Source organism: Sparus aurata, chromosome 24 (assembly GCF_900880675.1).
Source record: "Sparus aurata chromosome 24, fSpaAur1.1, whole genome shotgun sequence".
Classification (NCBI taxonomy): Eukaryota; Metazoa; Chordata; class Actinopteri; order Spariformes; family Sparidae; genus Sparus; species Sparus aurata.
In genome coordinates, this window is record NC_044210.1 from 2,882,462 (window position 1) to 2,909,213 (window position 26,752).

A 26,752-nucleotide genomic window follows, 5' to 3' on the forward strand; every position below is an offset into this window, starting at 1 on the left:
ACTGTGACTGGTGGTGTCTCTGCTCTGCTAACGGTGGCCCTGGTTTTTCTTTCCTGCGCTCACTTCAACATGGGGAATCGTGGTGGAGTCTTTCACTGCTACAAAGTCACTCATATTTAAACCTCTTTGGCCTCACCGCTTCCTCCTCCTAAATTATGTTCTAACTGTCAACCTGGTCACTGAAAATGATTCTGATCATGGCTCCACAGGTATGTCCATGCTGTAACAGCTGTCTGCTCTGAACTTCCCTGCCTTTTCCTTTACATAACCTCTCACGGTACTCGCACGATAGAAGTTAGAAGCCCAGTTTTCATCTACATATTTACAGCTCTCTCCTCCTTCCTCTGCTCTCCTCCAGATTAATTTTAGGTGTAAACCGTCTTTCAGAGAATCAAACTCCAGGAACATTCGAGAGGTGAGTTCTGATTCTTCTTGCAACCCGAGAAAAGTTTTCACTCTGACTCATTTCTACTAAGTTGCTCATTTTGTGTTATGTGAGAAAAATGATTAAGCTGTATAATATTCGGTTTGGAAAATGACCATTTATGTTATTTTGTGTGTGCAGCCCATCGTGGTGCGTCATCACTGGGTGCATCGGAGGCGGCAGGAGGGGAAATGCAAACAATGTGGGAAGGTGGGTGCTCATTCTGGTAGTATTTTGTAGTATTTTGACCAACAATATAACAAGTATAACTTTTTTTCACAATTTTCTTGAAATTCTAAATGGACAATTTGAATCAATCACTTTTAATTTTAAGTTCCTGTTGTTTTGTAGGGCTTCCAGCAGAAGTTTGCGTTCCACAGTAAAGAGATTGTGGCCATCAGCTGCTCCTGGTGCAAACAGGCTGTGAGTATGTCTGGAGAAGGAACTCAGTTAAACACTGGGACAAGATGATTATTTATTTTATTCTATAGCTACCGATATTATAACGGTGTGTTTTCCCTTTTTAGTACCACAACAAAGTGTCCTGCTTCATGCTGCAGCAAATTGAAGAGGCTTGCCCAATCGGAGCTCACGCTGCCCTTATAGTTCCGCCCACATGGATTATTCGGGTCCGACGGCATCAGGTAACACTGCTGGTTCATCTCTGGGCATCAGAGACAGTATTTAACTCCACAGTGCCTGTCTACATATGCAGTAGACTCAGTGCCTCATCAGTGTATATTGTTAGATGATGCAGTGATCCGTTGAAGCATAATACATCTGTAATAGATTCTTTCTTAAGTCCTGCATTTACATAACTTAAGTCCACACACTGTCAGCAATGAAAGGAGCCCACTGTAAACAACAGAGAGCCAGGGAAGGACCAAGTTATTTCAGTCAATCGGCAAACAATGCAAGAAGCTGAACAAACAATGTCACTCAGAAATATTAACGGTATGTCAATCATAGTATCATCAAAGCTTCCCCCGCTAACATTTAACAACACTAGATTCCCAGCTGGACAGAAGCCTGGTCATTGGTCAAACACGTGTTTTATATAGATCACCACCAGTTATTAATGTCATTGTTATGGAATAACAAATGTTGTTTTCCCAAGATAACGGGGTGACTTTTTCACAATCTTGAGAAAACTACCTTTGTTTATTTCATTATCACAAGATAACAAATGTTTTTATTGTGTTATAATTGTGGTAACTGTGGGGGATTTTATGACATTTCCCTCTCTGCCCCTTCGTGAAATCGTTCTGCAGTGATCTGCAGCTGCTGCCTCTGCTTTGTGTCTCAACAGTCCTCTATGAAGTCGAGCAAGAAAAAGAAGAGAACGTCCTTCAAGAGGAAAAGCAGCAAGAAAGGAGCAGAGGTCAGTCCGATGCTACATTCTGTGATCCTCTCAAATCAAAAGGTGCACATCTGAGAGAAATCCAAACACCATGATATTGTGTTTTTTCAAAATAAAACAGACCAGGGGAACAAGGACATGTTGTGGCTCTTACTATAAAAGCATGACTGTGTAAGAACAATGAATGCTACAGAAGATCTGAGCACATCGTCTTTTTCTTTGACAGGAAGGACGACAGTGGAAGCCGTTTATCATCCGACCGATCCCTTCACCTCTGATGAAACCACTGCTGGTGTTTGTCAATCCCAAGAGCGGGGGAAACCAGGTATTCATGAACAAAGTGGTCATCCTGGTCACAAACCAGTTCATCATTCTTAACTGCTGTAGGCATTAGGGGTGGGTAAAAATATCGATTCATCAATGCATTGCAATATATTTTTTCCCAATTCAATATCGATTCATAAAATCCTCTGAATCGATTCGGACAAGCGACCACCTGCTGTCCCTCGCCGGACCTCTCGGTCCCCGCCCCCAGCAGCTGGAAGCGTCTCGCCCGCGACCTCGCTCGAGGGTCGGAGGGTGATGCGCTGCGGAAACACCGTCGGAGCTGCGGAGGCGGGAAGCCGATGTCTGACGCACTACTCTTTCGGAGACAGTAAACTCCCAGCGCAGCCGGTCTCACCCTGGCCGCTGCACTGAGCGCCCGCGAGTAGCACTTTCCTCCGGGGAGAGGGGGGGGGGGTCAGTGGGGTCAGTGTCAACGTTTTACTCCCTCGTGTCTAGCCGGAGGGCGGAGGGACGGCGGTCATGTCTGTTTATGTCAGACAAAAATGTACCATGCAGTCCCAGAAACAATGGCACTTTCTCAGCTTAACTATGGTTGCACTATTTATACCTAAACACATCGAGTACCTTTGTTTACAATTCAATTCGAACTAGAACTTCCTAGAGGAAAGATTTAAAATTTAAGATTACTTTTTTTAATAAAAAAATTATCAACAGGTTGTCTAATGAATTATTTGTTTATTACTACTTATTACTGAATCGATATCGAAGCATTTAAGTCAATATTGAATCAAATCGATATTGAATCGAATTGCGACCTAAAGAATCGAAATCGAATCGTGAGGTTCTTAACAATACCGAACCCTAGTAGGCATTCAGCAAATTGGTGAACTAGTCAATTAACAAATCAACGTCATCCAGTTTTTATAGTAGTCAGTCAGTCATCCATTTAAACCGTTGTACCGGTAGTCAGGAAACCTGTTAGCAGTATAATCTATCTATTGCCTACAGCTAGCCAACAGCGACATCAGTCACAGTGTCAGAAATCCAGCCCACATGGACTTGAGCCACATGACTTGGACTTCAGGCAGACCCAAATAAAGAGCAGATGAATTCCAGCTTATTGTGACAAATCAAAAAGTAGTTGAAACAGGAAGTATTTACTTCATTTTGACCTTGAAAGACGTGAAAAATGACACCTTTGAATATAGAACCCATATTAACGTGGTCAGTTCAGCACCCAGACTTCAGCACCCAACATGTAGGATGTGGAGCTGGACCAGACTGACGTGATTCTGGGTTGATTCAATGTTGTGATGTTTTACAGGGCAATAAGATCCTGCAGTCCTTCATGTGGTACCTGAACCCTAGACAGGTGTTTGACCTGAGCCAAGGAGGACCAAAGGAGGGGTAGGTCTCTCTCCCTCTCTCTGTCTCTCCCACACGCACACGCACACACACACACACACACACACACACACACACATGAAAATCATTGCATATCTACTAGTGATGTTAGGGTTTGTTTGGCTGAAGAGACCATTAACTACTGTCAATCTCGTAGCCTGGAGCTGTATCGCAAAGTCCACAACCTGAGGATCCTGACCTGTGGGGGAGACGGCACTGTGAGTAGTAACACACGCAAGCACACACATGTACATCATTAGTATACATGCATAGATGTATAAAAAGACCTGTATTTGTAGCAGATACTTTGTCACTCTCCTCTCTCTGGCTGAGAAATCAAATCAACCATAAGATATCTGAAAGGTTTTTTGCTGTGTTCGGGACATTTTATTTGATGCTTTCGCGCAGTGGGTGTGTAGCCCAATCAATTGCGGTGCACAGGATAAGAGCAGGGCCATGAGGAAACCATGTGCCAGATGAAGGTTGAAAGCATCCAAGAAAGAGGCTTCGAGTGTTGTCGAGCCAGAGAGGAGGAGCCAGCTTTCAATGTTGTGTTTATGAAAATTGCAACTGACATTTCTGAATAATTCTGCCTCCAAAAAGATGAAACCAGTCAACCTCTCTGTGTGCTGGATAGACCAAATGGGCTTCATCCAAGATTTTTTAAAATCAAAGGAGCATGACCTAACCAGTTTGGTGATATGCTGGTTATATTGTGTACAGTGTAGAAAAATTGATGATATGAGCCCGTGGTAACATATAATGGGGAATGTTGTGGGTATGGCGTGGATTTCTTAATGGTTGTTTCTGATGGACTCTGAAAACCTCTTGTTTTGTGGATAGATGTCGGGACACAGTTCTATGTTTCTCTAACTGCATGTCTGTGTGTGTGTATTTGTGTGTGTGTTGAACCAGGTGGGTTGGATCCTGTCTTGTCTCGATGAACTGGTATTAAATCCTCAACCTCCTGTTGCCGTGTTACCACTTGGGACGGGAAACGACCTCGCCAGGACCCTCAACTGGGGAGGGGTGGGTGCAAACACTGACAAACACACCCGCACACAACTGATCTGTATGAATATAACGACTGAACAGTTATCTGCTGCTAGAAATCTAAGCTACTGACTACTTATCTCCAGTGTTGGGTAGCAGTACTTTTAAAAGTAAGATGTTACATTGAAAGATTACTACCATTTAAAAGTATGTTACAGCATTACCTACTGAGAAAAGTAACTTGTCAGAGTCTCTCTCTGCCATCTTGCTTTTTAAAAGAAAAATGTAAACTAACTTAATATCGGATTACTTAAAGTGCGAAACAAATGTGTGATGTTAATTGCAACAAAAAAAGTAATTGAGTATTCTAGTGTTATCCAAACAGTGCATATTCCTCGTGTTCAAGCTCCTGTATATGCGTCCAAAGGATGGTACAGATGGTTCACACACAGATATTTGTTCTCGGCAGAAACTCCTCAAACCACACTTGTCTGCAGCTACTTTTATCCAGACTTAAGATTGTTGAGTCCATCTGACTCAGAACCTTTTCATGGTGTGATTTTTTTCATTTTAAATTTAGTTGAGAGTTAGTTTTATATTCATGTACATGTATTTTTGACATATGCATTTATATATTTTGCACTTTTCATGCATCCCAGGGCTATACAGATGAACCTCTGTCAAAGATCCTCTCTCATGTTGAGGATGGTACTGTTGTCCAGCTAGACAGATGGAATCTACAGGTTGAGCCAAACCTTGGTGCAGGGGCTGAACCGGATGAACAGCAAACTGATAAGGTCAGTGCACACACGCACATACAATTGCAAACAAAGGCTTCATATCACATGGCTCTTGACCCACTTGCTATATTATTAGTGTCAGGTTTTTGCAATAAACTTACTCACTCCACTACACAGGATGATTGTGAATATAATGCAATCCAAATGTTAATCATTACACAGGTGAAAAGGAACCCGACTAACATTTTAACCAACAAGTAACTGATGGTTTTTTCTCATGTTTCCGTGTGTTTTGTGTGGATGCTCCCTCAGCTTCCTCTAGATGTTTTCAACAATTACTTCAGCCTTGGATTCGATGCCCACGTGACTCTGGAGTTCCACGAGTCAAGAGGTATATTCATGGAAATGATTTGAAAAAATGAAAAGCAAATGTCATTGGCACTGATCACACAATACTGTGAGAAGCGCCTTTTTGGATCACATTCATTTTGGTGTGTCAAGGTTATAAGAGCATTGACGTTTGTGAAAACCTTGCTTTTTGATTTAGTCCTCTTTGTATATATGAACTGTTTTGTTGATTTAATGTCTCTTTATTGTTGTAGAGGCCAACCCAGAGAAGTTTAACAGTCGTTTTAGGAATAAGATGTTCTATGCTGGGGTGAGTTAACTTCCATGTTAAAGATCAGTGTGAATGTTTTCATTTAAGGGTCAGTTTATGTTTTTTTGGGGGGTGTCTGCTACAAAAAGGTTTACATCAGGTGACTTAGGTCAAACTGCTGTATAGGCACTGACATTAAAAGTAACACAGCTAACAATGCTGTGTAGATTGTTATTTGGGAACACAGTGTCTGACTTAAAAGAGGCAGTGGGAAACAGTTCCATCCTTCTGTGGTTTCGTGATGCACTCCTCTGAGAGAAACCTGCTGTCTGTCTGTCTGACGTCTGTCTGTCTGTCTGTCTCTTATACAGACAGCTTTCTCAGATTTCCTGATGGGAAGCTCCAAAGACCTGTCTAAGCACATCAAAGTAGTGGTGAGTAGCTGTCAATCAAGCAGTCGTCATTTGGGTGAAAACACTGAGTCACTCCATCACACGCTGTCTTTCTGCCTCTCCGTCTCCAGTGTGACGGGACAGATTTAACATCAAAGGTTCAGGACTTGAAGCTGCAGTGTCTGGTCTTCCTCAACATCCCCAGGTGATACTACTACTACTACTACTGCTAATGATACTAATGCAATATCGTACCGGTACTGCAACATGGTGTGGTGTTTTGTGATTGCTTGTTGAGTTTGGTCTTCTTTTACATTTTGCAGTTAGTGTCGCTTCCATAATTTAGAAAAACATATTTCTAAAAAGAAGTTAACCATACTTTGGCCCTTAGATGAAAACAAAAAACATCATCAATGTGTCGACTAGTCAAACTACGAAATGTACCGTTAATCAGAATTATTTGTCCAGTGATATAATTTCAGCATAATCAAACTGTTTCTCTTGGTGGTGCTAGGGTTTGAATCGTATATTTTTATGGGACCACAAAGCGGGCGCCAAGACAGAGAGATCATAAAAGGAAATTATTGTCAAAGTTGAGTAGGCAGGTAGGTGATGCTCTGGCTCAGGCTCAGGTAGGTGGAATCACTGGTGGCGCAGTAGATGAGGTAGGGGAGACAGGGGTGTGGGCTGAGGTGGAAATGGAAGTTTGAGAGGATATAACACAGAGGAACCACAGTAGAGTGCTGGCAGGGTGCAGAGGCGCTGGAGGCTGAATCATAGGCCGGCCAGGAAGCTGGAAACTTGTGCTTAGTCGATCACTGGAGAGATCGAGGATGGACAACGTTAACAAGCTAACATCGGAGAGACAAAAGGATCTGGCAGCGAGTAGAGAGAGGACCAGATTTATTTTAAGATAAACTGGCGCTGATGATCAGATGCGCTGCAGGTGTGTGAGAGCGGGGAGCTCCAGCCAGCAGGAAGCCACGCCCAGCATCTGCAGAGCGCCTTTCAAGAACAGAGAAGAGCAGAAACTGGTGGAGACCGGTTGTGGGAGGAACCTGCAGGGAGGCAGGGAGCTTGAGGCGAATGGCATGAGGGCTAATAAATATTTCGTTCTCGAAAGGGCCAGTTTATCAAGAACAAGCTCACGTTAATCCACCTGGAGGGGTTAGTCATGGGATGTAATCCACATCTTCTATCCAGGCTGCTACTGAGGAGCAGTTTAGGTCAAGGGACGAAATGGGCACATTGAGGATCACTCTGTTACCACTGGAAGGAGTTTGGGAGCATTGGGCCTCCTGTATGATGGTCTCAATCTCTCAGGTAGCTGCGCCGACAATGATGAAAAGGGGCAGGATGGTTTCGGGGTTGGTGGACACATGATCGGTCCAGATGATAAAGGGTTCACAGGGGTGAAGCTTCCTAGAAATGGTGTCACACTGGGGGAGATTTGGCTCCTACACCAGAATCTGAGGCGTCGACTTCGACCAAAAACTGTAATTAGGGGTTAGGTCAGTACATTTGGCTCTGGTTAATAGTGCTTTTAGGTTCAGGAAAGTGCATTCAGCTGCTGGGGTCCAGGAGAAGGGGAAGCTGGTGGAGAAAAGATCAGTAAGAGTCGCTGCTACCTTACTGTTATCAAGGAGGAATCTTCTGTAAAAATTGGCGAACCCCAGGAAACGTTGAAGCTGTTTGCGAGACGTTAGTGTGGGCCAGTCTTCCGCAGCTTTTATTTGGGGGCCGGCTGGTTGTCAAATCATGCTTATCAGGAGGCACTAGGGGCCGATCAGGTTGCGCTGGCAGAGTAGCAGTAGGACTTGAGAGTGGGAGAGGCAGAATGAAGACAGTGGAACGTCCTCCAGCTGGAAAAGGAGGATGCAGCCCAGTCAGTTTATGTGCTGTGGAGCTTAAGCCTTGGTAGACCTAGTACTGAGGGTTAAGTTGGAGAGGGAATGACAAACAGTTGAACTTGCTCACAGTGATTGCCAGAGATGATCAGGATGATAGGAACAGTCACAAGTACAGTGATTTTCCATTTAAGGCATTAACAGTCCTCAGGAACTCCAGGGCCTCAACTGGGATGTTTGCTTGTTCAGCCTTAGCAATGTCAATAAAACTGTCATCAGCACCAGAATCTACCAGGACGTTAATGGGGAATGACTCACGTGACACTGGAGAGAGGCTGCAGGGTTGTTTCGATTAGAAGAGAAGAGGGGGAAGAGGTCTGGCTCACCGGTGTGCTGCACTTCACCTGTGAGTCGGATCTTTTGGTTTCGCAGGACACGAGGTGAGGAAATGTCCAGGCTGGCCACAGTAGACGCAGAGTTTATTTTGGGAACACTGTTGGTATTTCACTTGGGTCAGATAAGTCCTTTCCCAGCTGCATTGGTTCTTCCAAGGCTCATGGCAGAGCGTGGAGTGAGATGTTGTCCAGGGGGTGAGTGTAGTTGTAGTCTTGGGGCTGGCCTAGCTGACCTGTGACTCTTGCTAACCCTTCCTCCATGTCTCTCCCTCCCCTTTATTATCCACACGGATAGATGGGGAAATTAACTCCTCTAGAGACTCAGGTAGGTCACGAGTGGCCAGCTCGTCCTGCAAGTCGTCAGATAACCCCTTAACAAAACTACTTTAGAGCGCTCGCTTATTCCACCCACTGTTAGAATGATTTGAATGGTTAGAATCGCGAGAATAGACTTTAACAATAAACAGAGTAAGGCACTTTTCGGCAGCTAAGAGGTGTGAGTCGCTAAAGGAAAAACATCTGAATAAGGTTGTGCTGATGGGAAATCATATTTCTTATTTTCCTTAAGCACTCAAAGTCCCAGTCCCAGCCCACACCGCGCGTTATGAAGACTACAATATGTTATCGAAATAAAACAAACTGTTAGTGACGTTTAACGCGCGGTGCAGCTGGAGATCATTTACAGCGATGTTGTCCCCATATGAATCTGTTTTAATGTCGCTCATTTTCTCTGCTGTTGACATCGAGAGCACCTTAACTGCCGGAGAGAGCGTTGTGTGTTAGTGCCGCTGAGTGCTTGCATTAACATTACACCGGAGAGTTTGCTGTCAGCTCCTAAATCACAGATACACAATGTGTCTCGTTTTCTCTACCACACAGTTCCTCCGACTGGTGTTTATGTAGTTGTAAGAATACGCCCGAGTCAGAAACAGAGTCCAGCAAAGCTCCAAATGTGGACATATTCTTCACTTGGCAATTAAATCGTGTTGGGTTCTCCGCCACCCTTTTTTGTACAGAAATAGTCATGTAACAAAAAACAAAAACCCATGCTGAGAGACTCTGCCATGATTTGTTGTCATTTTTAAATTTGTCAGTGTTTCTCTCCTTTACTGTCCCTGTTGAAGTTTCACACTCATGCTGCTTTCTCCTCGAGCCTTCTCGGGCTGCCCGCTCCCACGCAGCAGCCTGTCTGGAGTTGTTCTGTCTCTCTGTCCCTCTCTCTTTGTACTGCGGCAAGCGCATAACATCTTTCAGTTGTTCCGTTTTTCAACTGTGGTATGGTTAGAACGCAGACATTAAGCGGGCTTCTTTCAAAAAAGTTCTGGCTTTCAAAGTTTGTTTTGCTCGATCTCTGATGCAGCTGAGTTTTGGGGCGAGGCTGTACTGGGGTCAGCATGGCCCCAACAGCCAGTGGTCACAACGAAGGGTGAAGCACAAGAGAGTTGTAGAGAGCGGCTGTATTTAGAAGTGGTGGTTTCATGTAGGACATCACATTTTTATAATAACAGTATAATAACAGGTAAAAACTCATTTTGGATATTATTATGCATTTTTGCTAATTGTGTTATACAATTCTATGCACCTAAAATTAATAAAGGCATCACTGTATCAATGGTGCAATTGGATGAATAATGTATAAATGAAATAAAAAAAATTTAAAAAGTGTACAATAAGAAGGTATTTTAAAAAAAAAAAAGGGTTTTCAGACAAGATTTTAAATAGTACCACTGCAGTTGTTCCATAAACAAGTGGCCATTATGAAAAAAGCCCTGTCGCCTTTGTGACAAGAGAAGACACAGCTGAAGAGGTCTTGCTATATAACTAATGGCTGTGTTGATGTGGTGTGTGCGTTGTATTCTCTAGGTACTGTGCAGGCACTACACCTTGGGGAAACCCCAGTGACCATCATGACTTTGAACCACAACGCCATGATGATGGATACATCGAGGTCATCGGATTCACTATGACCTCACTGGTAAGGAGCTCACGGTGTCCAGGTAGTCATGGTTACTGGCGAAAGACATCCAGCAGCCAGCCGAGAGTCTGTCTTACTTCATATAAATGTAAATGCTGGAAAGAACTGCACGGCAAAACAGCAGCAAATGTTGTTCAGTGGTGGGAAGCTTTGAAATCATAGCCTTGGAGAGTTACCCTATGGAGAAATATAATTACTGTTTATTAATCAAACTATTAATTGGTTAACTAAAGCTACTTAGTAGTTAGTAGTTAAAAAATACCTATATCTGATTGACAATGTACATGTGCAACTTAATTACAGTAAAATATGATTTAAAAAATGCCTTTCAAACTCTTTTTTGCAAAAAGCGCCCAATTGTTCCTTTTGTATCGGTTCATAGATTGATGTTTGACATCTTTGCAGTAGAGATTGTATTCACTCTCAGCTCAGCTTGCTCTGAGGTTTTTTCGATGGAGCTAGTCAGTGAGATTTGGGAGGTTCACAGGTCACACATAATAAAATACCCCACTATTCATGAGAAAGTGCAAGCAGTGTCAGCTTTGATTTGTATACAGTGTCCTTCAGTCTAGGTGTACTCATGCAGCAAGCAGAATTATGCACTTAACTTCACAGTTAACTTCTTAAAAAGTATCAACAACTTATCTGAGCTCTTGTTAATAAAAAGCAGTGTCAGTGTATTTGCCAGGGCAAGCCTAAAATTGAAAAATCCTTTGCTTTATGTTTATGGCCCAAAACTGTTTGTTGTTTCTCTTTACTACACAAAAAAATGACCAAACAGTAATACAAATAATTGAATCGCTGTACAAATATGAATGTAGCTGAACTACCAGCAAGCTGCTGACAAATGTAGCTACTTAACTACTAATAGTCTAATTACACAAAGTACACCAATCCCTGACACTGGTGTTGTTAATTGACCCTGATGCTTTCTAAATATCCCAAAGGATTTACTTATCAGAAAAACAGACGCGGCAGAAAAGACAGTACAGCTTTAATTGGACCCAGGAGTGTAAAAGTATCAGCGTGAGTTAAAAGGCACAGGTTATTGAAAATAATCATCCATCTGTTTGTGATTCTGATGCTACATGGGAAATGGTAGAGAAGCACAGTATTTCAGTCATGGCTAGAATAATGAGTCAAATTTGGCGTGTCTGTTTGTAGGCTACTCTCCAGGTTGGAGGTCACGGCGAGAGGCTGAACCAGTGCAGAGAAGTCACCCTCACCACCACAAAACCTCTCCCAGTACAGGTACAGATTATACCTATCATTATGTTTGCACCACTCCAGCTTTCGCACTGTTCCAGCTGCACCGTATTTATATAATTACACTAATTATTCACACTAAGCAGCTGCCAAGTGGCAGTCACATTCTGTTAGTGATAATGACTGAATGCAGCTACAGCAGCAGGGTATTAATTTGTTAAGCAGGGTATTGAATTGTTGTGACTGATTGGTTGATTTGTATTATTTCTAGGTGGATGGTGAACCATGCAGACTTGCCCCGTCTGTCATCCACATCAGCCTTAGAAACCAGGCAAACATGGTTCAGAAAACCAAACGGCGGACCTCGCTACCGCACCTCAATGAGTAAGATCAGTGCACACGCGCTCAGTCAAACACACAGACTACAGGCTCATTTATGCCCCTCTGCGTCTGAAAAGTGATCCGTCCATGTCAAAGGATGCAACCATAACTGCCCACATACGTCGATGTGCCCTTTACATCACCATGGTTGTTAAGCAATACATCCACTAGAGGACAGGTCAGGGGTCAAGAGTCACTGACAGCGACAGACATGGTGACGGTGGAAGAGGTTGTGGTAATGTTAGCTGTTAACAAAGAGGCAAAAGAGTCGCAGGCAGCTGTGGTCTATGAGGCCGTTAAATACTTTGCGATATCTGTATGGACATTTTTTTTCACTTCACCAATGAGAGAAACCGACCACCAAGATCATTTTCAGTACTTTGGATGTCGCCCATTGTCTGAACTTCTTCATTGTGTCCTATTGTAGTCTCGCTGGAACTACTGGCTTCACTGCCCCCCAAAGATTACAGATGGCACTGTTCCATTTTGTCTGCATCAGTTAGCTTTTCAGAAATCATGGACAAATACTGATGAAATAAACGCAGACTACAGAGAGACGGCTCCTTATCTAACACACTGCATACAATAGCCTTTACACAACATTGACAAATCAGTATCTAATAGTGTCTAACAGGACATGATAATGTACAACTTATTATTATGAATCTGTTTGAAGTGTTCTGGTCCTGTTTTCTGTTTCAGTCAGCAGCCAGTTCCAGACAGACTGAGGATCCGGGTGAGCAGGATCAGTATGAGCGACTATGAGGCTCTGCACTATGACAAGGACAAGCTGCGACAAGCATGTAAGGAACCAAACACACACACACACACACACACACACACACGCACGCACGCATACTGCACATCCATCAAGGTAGTGTTGTGAACAATGTTTGCTTTATTGCATTTTGAAATCAAGACTCATAACAGATACCTGATATAGAATCTGAATCTGGAATAGGAAACAGAATCCTGTATTGTTCACAGAAAGTTTTCCCAAAGCAGTCATACACTTATTTTATAATGATTATGCAGTTATACTGTATAATTCATAAAACCAAAAAATAGGAACCGTACAGAGTGTGAAAGAAACATAAAACCCAAACAGCAATAGGCTTAAATACTTTATGGTGTACGTTGAAAAAACCTGTTTATTTATAATGTCATTTTTGATATTTTTGATCTTCGTCCATATTGTCCTACTCTGGTGATCTGGAGTATCTAACAATCCAATCGTTGTGTAAGATTTTACACAAATGGATTGAAGGTACGGCATCGGTCTACAGCGAAATGATGTTGTGCAGTGAGAAAATGATTTGGTTACAGCAGCATCACTTTTTCAACCAGCTGTCCATCAAGGAGCTGCAGGTCGAAGTACCTGAGTGACGGCAGCACTTTTCGGATGAAGTGGGAATAAAACTGCCGCATGATTAGAAGGTGAAGCAGTGATGTGAAGGTCAACAGGATCGGCCGTCTCTCCGTCATGCGTCACAGCCTTTCAGCCCTTACTGCTGTGGTGAAGCTTTGTGTTTGTGATTTCCATACTGCGCAACACACACACACACACACACACACACACACACACACACAGAGAAAGAGAGGGAGCAAACACAATGAGCAGTGCTTGCATCCCTGATGTTTTAGGAATATAAAGAGGCAAAGCTCCTCCTCTATGTGTCTGTCGCTCAGCAGGAACTCAGCTGGCTTTGCAGTGCGCACACACACCCACACACACACGCGCGTGCACACACACACAAAAACAGACACACAGTCAGTTCACAGTTTTGACACAGGGAGGCGCTGTAACCTTTAATAACAAGCATGTGGTATGATACTGAACAACTTAAACTGGTGTAAATGGAGACATGGTTCTTCTTTGTTTCGGTGTAATGCATATCATTAGTACATAGTGTACAGAGAGCTAAATGTCATCCAAGGAGGAAATCTGTATATGTGTGCATGTTTCATATTTCATAATCAACGACCACGATGTAGCTCGATGCTCTCGAGAAACAGATTTGTTGTTTAGTCCGAATAACAAGACAGAAGACAGCTTTAAGTTATCGTTGCCCCAGTTGTGCAAGCAGGCTTACAGCAAACATTTAGGGATCGGACCCAATTGCAGACACAGGAAGCGGAGCTGAGGGAATTCATCGGTTAAATTACCAAAATCCAAAAGTACAAAATACGTGCAGGTAGGAGAGGCAGGGAAGGGATCCAGACAGGCAGTTTAATGATGCAAATAAACCTCTAAAGGATTTCTTTCCCTCAAGAAAGTCTCAGAAAAAAACGGTCTAGGTAAACAATGCAGAAATTCAAAGTCACTGAGAATAAACACCAGGAAGGAGCTACAGTGCTAATAACTGGCAACGAGCGAATAAAATGGGAACCAGACAACAAGGAAAGCCTGGGATCATACCGAAGAAATCTCTGCAAGTCATTCAGAGATGTTGAATTTACAATAGCAAATCTACTGAAATACCATTAATTGTACTGTACATGCCATATTAGGTTATTAGGTTGCAATGTAGAGTAAAAGTTATAGAATGAGTTGAACAATAGATGTGGAAGTGCGGGATAATGTAGACTTATTACACAGTCACCTTCTCAGGAATCTTTGGAGAGAGGAATGTTTTTATAGATATATTTTTTACTACTGCTCGCTCCCAGTGTAGTCTTTGTCTTTGTCATTCAGATATTTACTGTCAGTGTGTGTGTGTGTATGTGCGTGCGTGTGTTCAGGAGCTTCTCGCTTGGTTTGACGGCTCTTTCAGCACACTGAGCTGTGTGATGTTCAGCCAGCAGTGTTGTGTCGGTGCAGCGGATGGCAGCCCTGCGCTGCCTCGGGGAGCAGTCTTCATTGTTGCAAAGATGTATGTCGGCTTACTGATGATGAGCCAGCTTGGTCAGGCTCATTTATTAAAATAAAAGACACCACTGGCACTGAGTCGTGGCGCTGGATGTAACTTGTCAGATGCGGAGGCGCCACATTTACATGCAGTTCTTGAATACTGGGCTGCGCCACATCACTGCTCGACAAATGTCTCCCTCATGATCAGGTTGTGTCACGCTGTAATCATATTCTGCACAGAAAATGAGACCCATTTATTATATTTGTGATACGGTGCAGCGGTGGGCGATACACGCACTTCTAGAACTACAGATGAATCAATGTAACCTCCAATTCACCTTTTTTCATCTCTAAAAAGGGACAGCAGCTGTGTAAAGTTAAGTTTTTATTAACTATGATACTGTTCATTGTGCAAAGCAGCGGATTACTGTGTTACTTCAACCAGCTCCTTGTTCATTATCAGCAGTACACTGGTGTCAAGAACACAAAATCCATGCTGTTACAATTTTTGAGGAGACTTCTAAGGCAGCCCCTCAATGAACAGCTTTAAATCCCATTGACTGAACTGACCTTTTCTATAAACTGGATGATCTCAACTAATATTCCTGTATAATAGAGATGCAAAGTCTGCCCCGTCCAGTATGGGACTAGTAGTCAATGGTTTTGATTTGTTTGCAGGTCAAGAAAGTCACAATTTTTCATAAAGATAGTAAAATACCTTTTAGTTGTGTGTCTGTTCAGTGAGCTACATCATCTCATTCAATATACGTCACCAACACCAACGTGGCTGTCACCTTAGTACAAAAGAAGGTATGAAAAATAAAAATCATAACAAGTCTGGTCATATTTACAGCTAGTCAGTGAACTAATATATGGAACAGGCGCTAGGAGGATTTGTTTAGCTTTATATGAGATGATGTCACTTTTGGGATGCTTGGGTGCGTCGTCTTTCTAATTGGACACAGTTGCATACTTGATTAGCTGATGACAAACTGCAATCCCATAAACTGACAAAGATCAAGTGTAACTCAAGGCGCATGTCAAATTGGATCAAAAAAGAATTTGTCTCTCACTGCCATCTATATTCTTTCTGATATTTCTTTTGAATTATGGGTAACCTTTTCACAGCATCTTATATTTACAGCATATATTGTCTTGTTTTAAAGCTGCACCATGTCGTTTTGTGCAGGAAATTTTAATCAGAAGAGAAAGCTCTTCATTGACTGATTTTCTTTTTTATGCCCAAACCAACTAATTAAACTCATTCTCTGAATTTAAATGACTGAATAAGCTGTGTGATATAATGATATTGTTTCGTATCATTACTTCATTAATGCTGTAAATATAGAAATTCTGAGTTTGAGTTTCTTCTCCAAAACTACAAAGTGCCCCTTTAAAACAGGTCGGTTTGTATATTTTTATATTGGTGGTAGCCTGCCACGGTGCTGCTGTTTGTCCACACTAACATTATATTAAACTACATTCATCAGGAGTCCGAGGTATACATCAGTCCCTACTAGATGACCAGAATAAAAACTAGCAGCCCCTCACAGGATCCAGAGGGTTGAAATAGAGCACCACTCTGTATGTAGATATCAAAGTGCTCTTGGTTAATTGTGCTGTTCCTCTGTATCTCCAGCCATTCCTCTGGGTCTGATTGTGGTTCCTGGTGACAGTGACTTAGAAACCTGCCGAGAACACATCCAGCGCTTGCAAGAGGTAAGAAGGGTCGGGGATGAAAGGGAATGTTATGCTTCACTCACTATGAAAAAGACAAAGTGAGGTGATGCACAAGTTCCAAAAACACTGATTACAAAGTTTATTGAGTTAATAAAGACTTAAAGACTGAGGAGTTTTGCTCAGAAGCTAGTCTAAATGACACAAAAAAAACACCAGATATGCAGAACCAGAGCATTCAGAGAGCAATTAGTTCCATGCCAGACAGTGAATGTCAATTTGCGTTATGACTATGGCTGGTGCAGTAGGACGGGCTCGTCTCACTGATTGGTTGAGCAAGTTCATGCAAATTTCAATGTGCTGCTTCAAAATTTGAGTTATGAAGCCTGTAGACCACTCTTCCTGCCTACTCTCCAATGCTCCCATCTTCCTCTCTAGGACTTTTGCTCTGTCCATCCCTCCTTCAGATGCTTGGGACCGCAGGTTGGTAGTTGGATGCCTGAGTTTGTAGTGTGTTTTTTGTTTTTGGTCAGAGGCACACGGGAAAAGTACATACTACTACTAGCAGCACTTCAACATTCAATATTTTATTGGAAAATGTAGCAGTCAATCAATTTCTATGCGACGTCGAATTAGAACCCAGATTTTCTTGTCCACAAATCGCCCAAGATTGGAGGAGAAAGGCATAACACACCTACGCCATGTCTTTGAACATTATACTTTATTGACCTTCCAATATTTCTAATAAATCAATGGGAAAAATAGTATCTTCAACATCTCCGTAAACACGAACACAACACTAATTCAATACAGAGGCATCGACAGAAAACAGAAGACCAACCAAACAAACAGAAAAATACCAAAAAAGTCATGTCACCGTGGTTAAATCTCTGAAGAGAACAGACTGGAACAACTCTCAACCCTACGTACAAATGCAGTCGGAACATTTCAACAAGAAGCGTTCCAAACTTCTCAAATCTCTAGAGTTAACGCCGTACCAAACTTAAAAAACACTCATGTACATTTACATAGTACATGAACAAATACAAATGGGACCATAGACTCACACACACTGTTGCAAACACATATACCCTCTTTAGAGGCAGGCGGACAAGAGTCGAGATGTAAAAAAATCTATTTATTCATCAACCAATTCCATATTTATTGTTTTTATTTATCCCTGTTTTTTTCTACCGACAGATCCTTTGTATCTATTATTACCACCACCACCACAAACATCATATTCGGTGTGTTTCCATATGCTCTACAGTAGTGTCCTGGTTCAGACTGGTTCCTTGGAGTATGACTGGAATACTTTTAAGCACAAACTGATTCCACACAGCTACTTCTGTACAACAACCATTCACCACACATCTTCTCCACACAGTTTATCTCTATATTTCAAAATCCCATGTGTTGTTAACCTCCATTATCCTCCTGACTGTGTGATTTAAAAAAACTGACTGATTTAATATACATACATATAATGTCTTTATTATAGTACTGTAAATTTCTTTCACTGTAGTAGTAGTTGTAGTGTAGTGTATACTGTAGAACTAATATAACTGCAATTCTGAAAGCACTTTCAGCCTTTCAGTCTTGTTTAATGTATTGCTTATTGGTAATCAAACCATCAGTGAGGCTTCCTGTCTGAGTCCGGGGATGAATTTTGGTTAAAAGTTTACATCTGACAAAGTTGCAGATAGGCGGCGTGAGTGAGTGACTGCAGCTGCAGTCCAGTTATACAGGGCTATAAATGTCCTACCAATACGCAGTCCACACGCACGCACACACACACACACACACACACAAACACAAACACGCACCATTCTAAACACACCCACACATGTAAACAGAACAGTTTTGTACTCTAGGGGTTACAAAGTACAGAACATGGGCAGGAATTTATTACACAACACAGTACACACGCACAGATACACAAACAAAACCATGGTTTACACAGGATCACAAAAAAACATCCTCTCAATCTCAGAATAGAAATATCCTTACTTTGTGTGATCAATAAACAGCTGCAGAGTTAGATGGATGTGTAAAGAGTAAACAGGAAATAAGTGATGTATTGGTAGATTTCACCAAACATTTCATTTACCTGCTCCAGCATTTACAAGTGTTTCTTGGGAAAAAAAAAAAAGCCCAAATAATATTGACCATGATTCCATTTATGAAATATTAAATGTATCTTTTTCTTCTTTAGAATATAAACCTTAATAAATCTGCAGCTTCTGTTTCAGTACCTGAGCTCCTTAAACTGTAGTTCTATTGTGTATTGTCTTTCCACATTAGATACCTTACCTGTGCAATCCAGTTTCAGAAGATCAGAGCCCACCTTGAATTCAAATAGAGTTTGTGATCACCCCTTATGATCCACAGCCATCCTATGGCTATAAAGCCGGCAGCAAAGCCTCTGCAATTAACTTCAAGGGGTGCACATCGTGTCTGCCATTGTGTGCTCGTTTCTTCTCAGATCCAGCCAAAGTAAACCCTAGTGGGACTCATGAATGTTGAAAGTTGTGAAGAGGGTAATGCCTGTAGTCTTACTCCGATCTAAAGAACGTTTCAATCCCACCTGGAAAACAGGTGGAATAACAGGTCAGACTGCAATACAGTAATGATAGAATGAATGAACTGTAATAAAGACATGTTATGGACAGGTACCGTGTTACCGTGGCACATACAGATGTAGCTCCCTAAAGCTTAGCAGCATTTTTTTCATTTGCTTGTTTTCCCCTTTATTACGAATGTACTTATTGCTTATGACCCCAATAAACTCATAGATACCTGAAAAGAAGGGCAGGGAGTGGATTAAAAGCCAAAGACCATCTCAACGGCGAGCCAACCGAACGTAGGAAGAGAGGGAAGAGAGCTTGGATTAGAGTTTAGCTAACTTGGCTTGGACCTTAGGCTATTCCTATACCCAGACTACTTCTGGCTAACATTGTAGATTCACAAAGGGAAATCAGAGAATGTTCTGCCCACATCTTCATAGAGACCTGGCTATGTTCCAACATCCCTGATCAAGTTATTGCATTGGATAAGCAGACAGTGTTTAGAGCAGACAAACAAAAGAATCTGCTAAGAAGAGGAGAATAATGACTACCTCCCTGATGGCAGTCACACCCATTCTCATGACGTGCTCATGTTTATATGAATATCCCTGGCAGCAGTAAATCCCCCCCATATCCTAATTTTGGTGTATCACACCATATTTCCCTGCTTCTTCTGCCAACCTAATCCCAGATTATAAAAAGAGTCAAACCATCTGCAAAAACTGTTCAAGTGAGAACAGATGAAGCTACAGCAGCTCTGCAGGAGTGCAGAGATTGGCAAATGTTCAGAGTAAAGGTGTCGCTGATGAATACAGGATGAATAAATTGGAGATTCAATCCGGCCCTAACGAAGCTTTCTTTTAGTCAGTTTAAATGAATGTATACAACACCATCAGAACAAGGCTGAAAGCTGGTCTAAAAGAGGCAAAGCAGGGACGACAGCACAGACTGGAGAGAGACCTCAACTCCACCAGTCCTAAAGATATGAGGCAGGCGATCCAAAATCTGATGGGTTACAAAAGGAGGAGCTCCTCCATCATGTGGGAGGCCATGTTGCCAGACCTGCTTATCACATTTTATGCCCACTTTGATCTCCTCAGCAAAGAGTCTGCTGTAAATTCTCCTGTGCCTCTAGAGGACCTGCCACCATGTCACATGTCACTCTGGTAGAAGACTACCCCTAGCTGTTTCAAGACCACCTCCATCATCTCTCTACCTAAAACCCACCACACCCATTCTTATGAAGTCCCTTTAGAAACTGGTTCTCCAGTACATGAAATAGTGGCGCAGTCTGACCATGAGGCGACCCTTTTTTAACATTTCTTAGTTATATAAGTCTGAGAGAACGATGCCAGCCGTGATGGATCGACGAGTGGAAAAATCTCCACTCACTGTACACATCCCCTACCTGTACCTGAGCAGAGACACACAGAGGGAGAGGGAGGGAGGGAGGGAGAGAGAGAAAGAGAGGGAGAGAGAAGGAGAGAGAGACTCACTCCAACTGCGACCTGTCAAGTTTAACGCGGGCCTACTTATGTCATTGTTTTTGTTTAAGCTCGTAAGTGCGCCTGGTCCGGCAACACGTTGATTTGCGTCGTTTAGGTCATTAACAACAAACCGCCTCCACATGTGGCTCACTTCCTGGTTTGAAAACTGAATCGTGGGTGAGAAATCCAAAACGCACCAGGGTCGACTCTGCAAAATTGCGTAACACTGCTGACAAATGAAGTCAACGGAGCAGAGAGAGAGAGACAGAAAGATGCAGGTGGAGCAAAAAAAAAAAAAGAGCTGTGGTGGAAGGAGCATTTTAAGCGAAAAGCAAGGTGAGCAGATTAAAGTAGATTGGGAGTAAACATTTAATAGGGTGGAGGATTAAGTAGAATTAAAATGCTGACATAAGAAATAGCCAAAGTTTCTGGCCTTCACAAGGTGTGGTCAGGCACACTGATCGACAAATAGCTGGTCTAAAGTCAAACTCGCAGGAGGATCTGTAGGTAGGCTCATTCATATTTTTATCATTAAGGACAAATTTGCTACATTTACTTTTTAATATGCAGTCAAACAGAGTTGGTGATGGGACAGATGATGGTGAAATGGCGGGGCGATGATCACATCCCTGTCAATGAGTGCCACTGCTATTATAGGGAATGGGAGCTCACACACAAATTGGTTTAATTTATGTTCGGTCCAAAACGCACCCGTGACTAATTCAGAGTCTAAATACAGCCCCTTTTGCGTCGTGCGCCTCACTTTGCGCCAACATTATCCACCGTTTAAATAGCAAAATGGACTTGGACACACCCTAGATGCAGCAGTGCCTTTTTACTTTCGACCAAGCACGACTTCAATTTTTGTTAGGAGAAAACAAAACACACACAGCTTTGTTTCCACAGAGATCAGTTTCCCCCGTGTCTCTCGTTGTTCCAGCATGATGCATGGACTGTTGTCTGAGAATGTCTGTGTATGTGTGTGTGTGTGTGTGTATGTGTGTTAGAGGGAGTGATACCTTTTACTGTGTATTTATTAACTGTGTTTCTTTCACTGTGTGGCATCCATAGTGTGTGTTGTGCGTGTGCAGTGAAGTGAAGTGCATTGGTGGATGTACTGTTCGTGGCCTGTTGTAGAAGATGTGTTGTTCTATAATGCAGTGCAGTTTACTCTGTTCAGAGGATGTTTGGCTCTGAGGAGGTAAAATAAGTGCAGCACGACTAAAAGTTAGTCTTTCACTTTTCATCATTCCTTTATGTAATTACAGGGTTAATTAGGTAGTTTCTTTGAGGTTACAATCTCCTCAGGAGGGGCTTGAGATCTGAAACAATCAAAGGAGGAAGACACATCTTAAGAACTGACAATTCCCTACAGTTATGTTTGAAAAAAGTATCTCTGGTGTTGTGTTCCAAATAGCTTTATTGTTCAATAAGCTCGTTTTTCGCACTTTTGTTCAGTGCCACAGTCAGCAGATGACAAGATCAGACAGAAACCTAATTATAAATCTTATAAATGAAACTCCAAAAGCTTATTACTTTGACATTAAATCTTGACCATAAATTAAGTCACTTTTCTTATCCGTGGCCAAAACCTATGACCGCCATAATCATACATATTGACACCTTTGAAATGTAATTTTCCAGCTGCTTGATTTTGACTATTTATTTCATGCCAACATTAAAAGGCAGCAGGGACGCATCTCACAAAACTTCCTGGATAAAACTCTGGAATTTCTGTCCCATTCGTAGCATACAAATAAACTTGACAGTTGTTTGGGTCACCATTTGATGATTTGTTACACAGAGTTGTGTTGGATAACATACATTTTGCATTGTGCATTGATTTCACAGTCAGTTGTATATATGTCGCTTTGTGTGCAACAACTCTGGTTTGAATGCAATTTATATATAATTGTTACTGTCAGTCAGAGAAGTGGTGAGGTGTTACCCAAAGCAATGAGACTGCAGCACATAGAGGAAAAAATTCAACCATGATGGATGTGTCTTAACTTCTAACTACAATTCAGCTAGTGTGGATATAGTGTAGGCATACTTGATCAAATCGGTTGTGATGTCGGCAAACCCTTCTCAAGGTCGACCGCTACATTTCCACACCCACACTTTCTCTCTCATTGGAGACAATACAGAAAACCCTTTGTTCAAGGATCACTTACACAATAGCAGATAAAAGTCTGTGCGAATGTGAGATTTCATCAGCTCATCGGCGTGATCAGATATATGCATATTAACAACAATGCCTGTCCCCTTTCTTCAGAACATGATTAGCAGTATCTTGCTATAACTGCTCAGTATAAATCAAAAAAAGCCTGTTGGGATGCTTTGAAAAGTTCGAGCAACAGTTGAGAAATACTTTAGGAAAGGAGAGAAAAAAAAGATTACCTGCTCACTGATCTTGAGAGTCTCTCTCAAGGACACGTCTGTTTCTTTTCTTTCTTTCCTGTCAGTGGCCGGGGGGATTTCGCTGCAGGGGGAGTATCCTGCACTGTACTGTCATGCTCTGTCACCTTGGCATGTGGTTGATTCGTTGAGGTTGCTGTGCTTTTACAGCACGTTGGCCTATGCAACCTGAATTGTTCACAAATCATAGAGCTCTAAAGTCCTTTCCATTTCTATGGTTTATAGAAGCAGTCTCACAAACCACTTAACCCACCAACGTGACCATAACCTGCCTAGCCTCCATTTTATTTCTTTTCTTCTTGAGTGTTTATTGCAAGGTCTATTTGAATAAGCAAGGTATCATAATAAAGGGAAACCTACTTGAAATATTTTTTTCAGATTCTGAGTCACTGGGTTCGAGTAAATTAACACACAGCGGGAAATTAACCACAGCATAAGGAACAGTTTTTTTTCTTAATGACAATTTTAGAATGAATCTCCCTGAGGAATGATGCAGCTACAACTCCAAATCTCCAACAAACCATAGCAAAACATTTGAACATTAAACTCTGTCAACTTTCATGCTAATAAAAAAGCGAGTCAGGACCAAATTGGAGAGGTTGTAGTTCATCCTCCATGATTTCGATATAAGTATAAAGTGGAGTGTTGAATACACACTCCAAACAAACAGCTAACTGCTGCTCACTGTAGCTGCTCGTTGATAGTCAGCTCAGTTAGCCATGCAGCTAGTGGTATATAGTCTGCATGGATGAGAGGCTCAGAGCATCGGGGGAGTGTTGCTGTGGACCGTTGGGAAGATAAGTTGGTGAAGGATCTCAGACATCCAGGTCATGGTATGTCCAGGTGCTGTATCTTATGCAACTGGACGTGTTTCAGTGTCTTGAAGATGTTTCACCTCTCATTCACAAAGTTCTTCACATTTGATTCAGTTTTTGAACATTTTAAGCAAAAAATTCTTACATATTTCAAAGTTGAAGAGTTCAAATTTGGTACATTTTAGCTTCCAAATTCATGCTGTTGATCAAATACAAACTAAGTATTTTGACGGAACTTTGGGCTGAACTTTGACAGAAACACTGTGACAACACTGTTAGGGTTAGGGATTCTGCAGTGATTCATACAGATGGATAAGTCATACAGATTAAACAACTACTTTTCCTGGTGGAATACTGAGGATGAAAGAAGGTTCATAGTCGCTGCTTTAAATACCATTCTATATTGTAATATTGATCTATGAGAAGTGACATATTTCCGTGTTTACAACCCTTGTGAAGGGTGTACATGGCGAAGTAATCAGGTTAAATCCAACAGATCTTTCTTGACAGTTCTTGTTTTAATTCCTCAACTTGGAATATGAAGCACACGTTTCTGTTATGATGTTTCATATATCAGCACACTGCTTAAAACCAGTGGCAATCCCATTACTTGAGTGCATGAAGATTGAAATGTGAAAGTAGCATCTGGCAACTAGCAAATTAAGCAGACGCAGTGAAAGAGATAAAGCCAGTGTTCTGTTCTCCACGTGTCGATGTCATGTTCCCACGATGTTCGTCTCACAACAGGCTATTCATCTTCTACTTCAGCAGCAAGCGGTGCAACACTATGTCTGTTTCTTTTGAAACAGTCCTGTATTTATATAGGTTGGATCACATACTAGGAAGACAGAACATGGGTTGTTGTCTGACTTTGTGTTGCTTAGCAACCCGATGATGTAACACTTGTTTCACCATTTGATCTCCTGCTCTCCAGCGAATGGTGATGCTCTCTGGTACAGTTTGTGATTCAGTGGGAGAAAAAAAATATCTCATTTCTGATAATGGCCTACGGTAGTATATTAAACCTTTACTGCACTTACTGCAGTATCTTTCACTATTTTCAATTACATTTTGAACAGAACAATTCTGTGTGCTTTTTTTTGTAACAATCAGACATTAAGAAAAAAACGCTTAACGCTTAAAACAGTGTCCTTCATCTGGACGAGGTGTTTGACGTGGATCCTTGAGTTATGTAATGTAGACCTGTTGGGAAAGACATGTTTGATCGTCTCACCAAACTTCAACACACCTTGGTGTCTACATTGTGGTCCGAATATACAAACAGGTCTCTTAAAGCACAGACCAAATTTATATATATCATAATTTATATGATAACAAATCTCAATATTTACTGAGGCCACAGTTCAACACCCGTGTTGAGGTGTATAAAGAGCATGTGAAAGGATTCTGTAGCCCTCTGGCATCATAACAGAGGCAGTGACAAACAGACAGCTGTGTGCAGCCATGTAACTACTGCCTTCTGTCACCGCTCGGGCGATGTGTGCACTTGTACACCTTTTGTTGAAACGTGTCTATAGAACATGTGTTTTATTTTTTATGGTTAAATGAGTCAGAAATGCAGAGTGCAGTTTTTAAGGAGTGTACTTGACTATGCTGGCTGCTGCAGGATGTGATCAGTAAGGTAAATCACAGCTATGCACAATTTTAGCGTTACAGATTAACCTAACTTTTTGTATATCTTTGGACTGAGGAAGCCAGGGTACCTGGAGAAAACCCACGCAGACACGGGGAGATCATGCAAACTCGAACACAGGTCCTTTTTGCTGTGGGGCAACAGCGCTAACCACTGTGCCGCCGTGCTGACATAAAACTGCCTGCAAACTTGACATCATTCTGTCAGTTCTGCTGGCTTATGGACTTGGCACATGTCTCTCAAAACTTTTCTTTTCAAAGTGATTCTATGTAGTAGTCAAATGTATTCATCACCGACTATCTAGGCATTTCTGGGCTGCATTCATTCTTTGGCTGCTCTCTGCAGAAAAGGATATGTTGCCCTTACAAAAGGAACCAACTAAATATGTCGAAGTGTAAATTTGAGATGAGGCGAGAGGCTCCTTTTTGCTGATGACGGGAGCGACAGGTAACTGCCCTCCAGAATGATGCCTCTCTTTGATAAATAACACACATCACTCCAGGTGCAGAATGATTCAGAAGCAAGCCCGGAAGGCTCACTAAGCGTGAGTGAAGCGAAGGAGAAACTCGGCAACTTTATGTGTGAGAAGACAAGCGAGCGTGAATGGAGAAGAGACATGAGAAGAAAGAAGGTGAAGAGAAGAGTCAGACAAGTTCAGCTTTTGATTCCATGTTTGTAGGTTTGCTGTAAACGCCTGCGGGCATTTTGCTCAGCTTGAGACTGCTGCTGAACTCGACAGCAGGATTAGATTAGAACAAACGCTGGGGAGGAGAGTAGGAGAGGTGTTTACTTCAGCCAGCCTTTCTGTCACAGTCTCCGCGAAGGGTTTGCGGTTTGAAAGGAAAATGACTTCACTTTCTGTGTCTTCTTTTGCTCCTGTCATATCTATTGGAAGGACACTTTTTACACTCCGTCTCTCCTGTGCAGAAATAGGTCGTTTTGTATTAAATTGAAGCTGCCAAAACGACACTGATTTTCTGTAAATCTGACCAGTTCTATGCTTAATATCCTCAGTGTGCAGTTTAATCCAGTCACTGTGGAAAAGCCTGGTACACAGCACGAGACCAGTGATGCCGCCGATGTGACGTGAGAGCCCAGAGCGTACAGGTTTGCAGTCAGACCACTGCACCAGGTCACGTAGCACTCTGCTGTGTAGGGATATCAATGAAGTTGCCTTGAGAGGCCTTCCAGCTCACGACAGCAGTCGTCACGGTTCACAAACACCCGACAGTGGAGGTCACCTCCACGGATCACTGCTGCATGCAGGTTGATAAACGTCT

At 42.1% G+C, this 26,752-nt stretch overlaps 1 protein-coding gene across 6 annotated transcripts in view; it reads left to right on the plus strand.

Moving 5' to 3' along the window:
* dgkza (diacylglycerol kinase, zeta a) overlaps positions 1-26,752 on the plus strand; it is a 109,213-nt gene that overhangs the window by 42,999 nt on the left and 39,462 nt on the right. For 5 of the 6 annotated variants that reach the window (XM_030409609.1, XM_030409608.1, XM_030409603.1 and 2 more), the window contains 20 exons: positions 359-415; positions 566-634; positions 776-847; positions 952-1,068; positions 1,734-1,805; positions 2,011-2,109; positions 3,397-3,479; positions 3,634-3,694; positions 4,392-4,505; positions 5,129-5,266; positions 5,522-5,600; positions 5,812-5,867; positions 6,179-6,241; positions 6,331-6,404; positions 10,305-10,416; positions 11,581-11,667; positions 11,894-12,006; positions 12,706-12,806; positions 16,494-16,573; positions 16,970-17,014. In XM_030409609.1, the coding sequence (XP_030265469.1) occupies positions 359-415; positions 566-634; positions 776-847; positions 952-1,068; positions 1,734-1,805; positions 2,011-2,109; positions 3,397-3,479; positions 3,634-3,694; positions 4,392-4,505; positions 5,129-5,266; positions 5,522-5,600; positions 5,812-5,867; positions 6,179-6,241; positions 6,331-6,404; positions 10,305-10,416; positions 11,581-11,667; positions 11,894-12,006; positions 12,706-12,806; positions 16,494-16,573; positions 16,970-17,014 (1,692 nt within the window). The remainder of the gene's footprint in view (positions 1-358; positions 416-565; positions 635-775; positions 848-951; positions 1,069-1,733; positions 1,806-2,010; positions 2,110-3,396; positions 3,480-3,633; positions 3,695-4,391; positions 4,506-5,128; positions 5,267-5,521; positions 5,601-5,811; positions 5,868-6,178; positions 6,242-6,330; positions 6,405-10,304; positions 10,417-11,580; positions 11,668-11,893; positions 12,007-12,705; positions 12,807-16,493; positions 16,574-16,969; positions 17,015-26,752) is intronic. The other variant, XM_030409605.1, reaches the window with a different exon arrangement.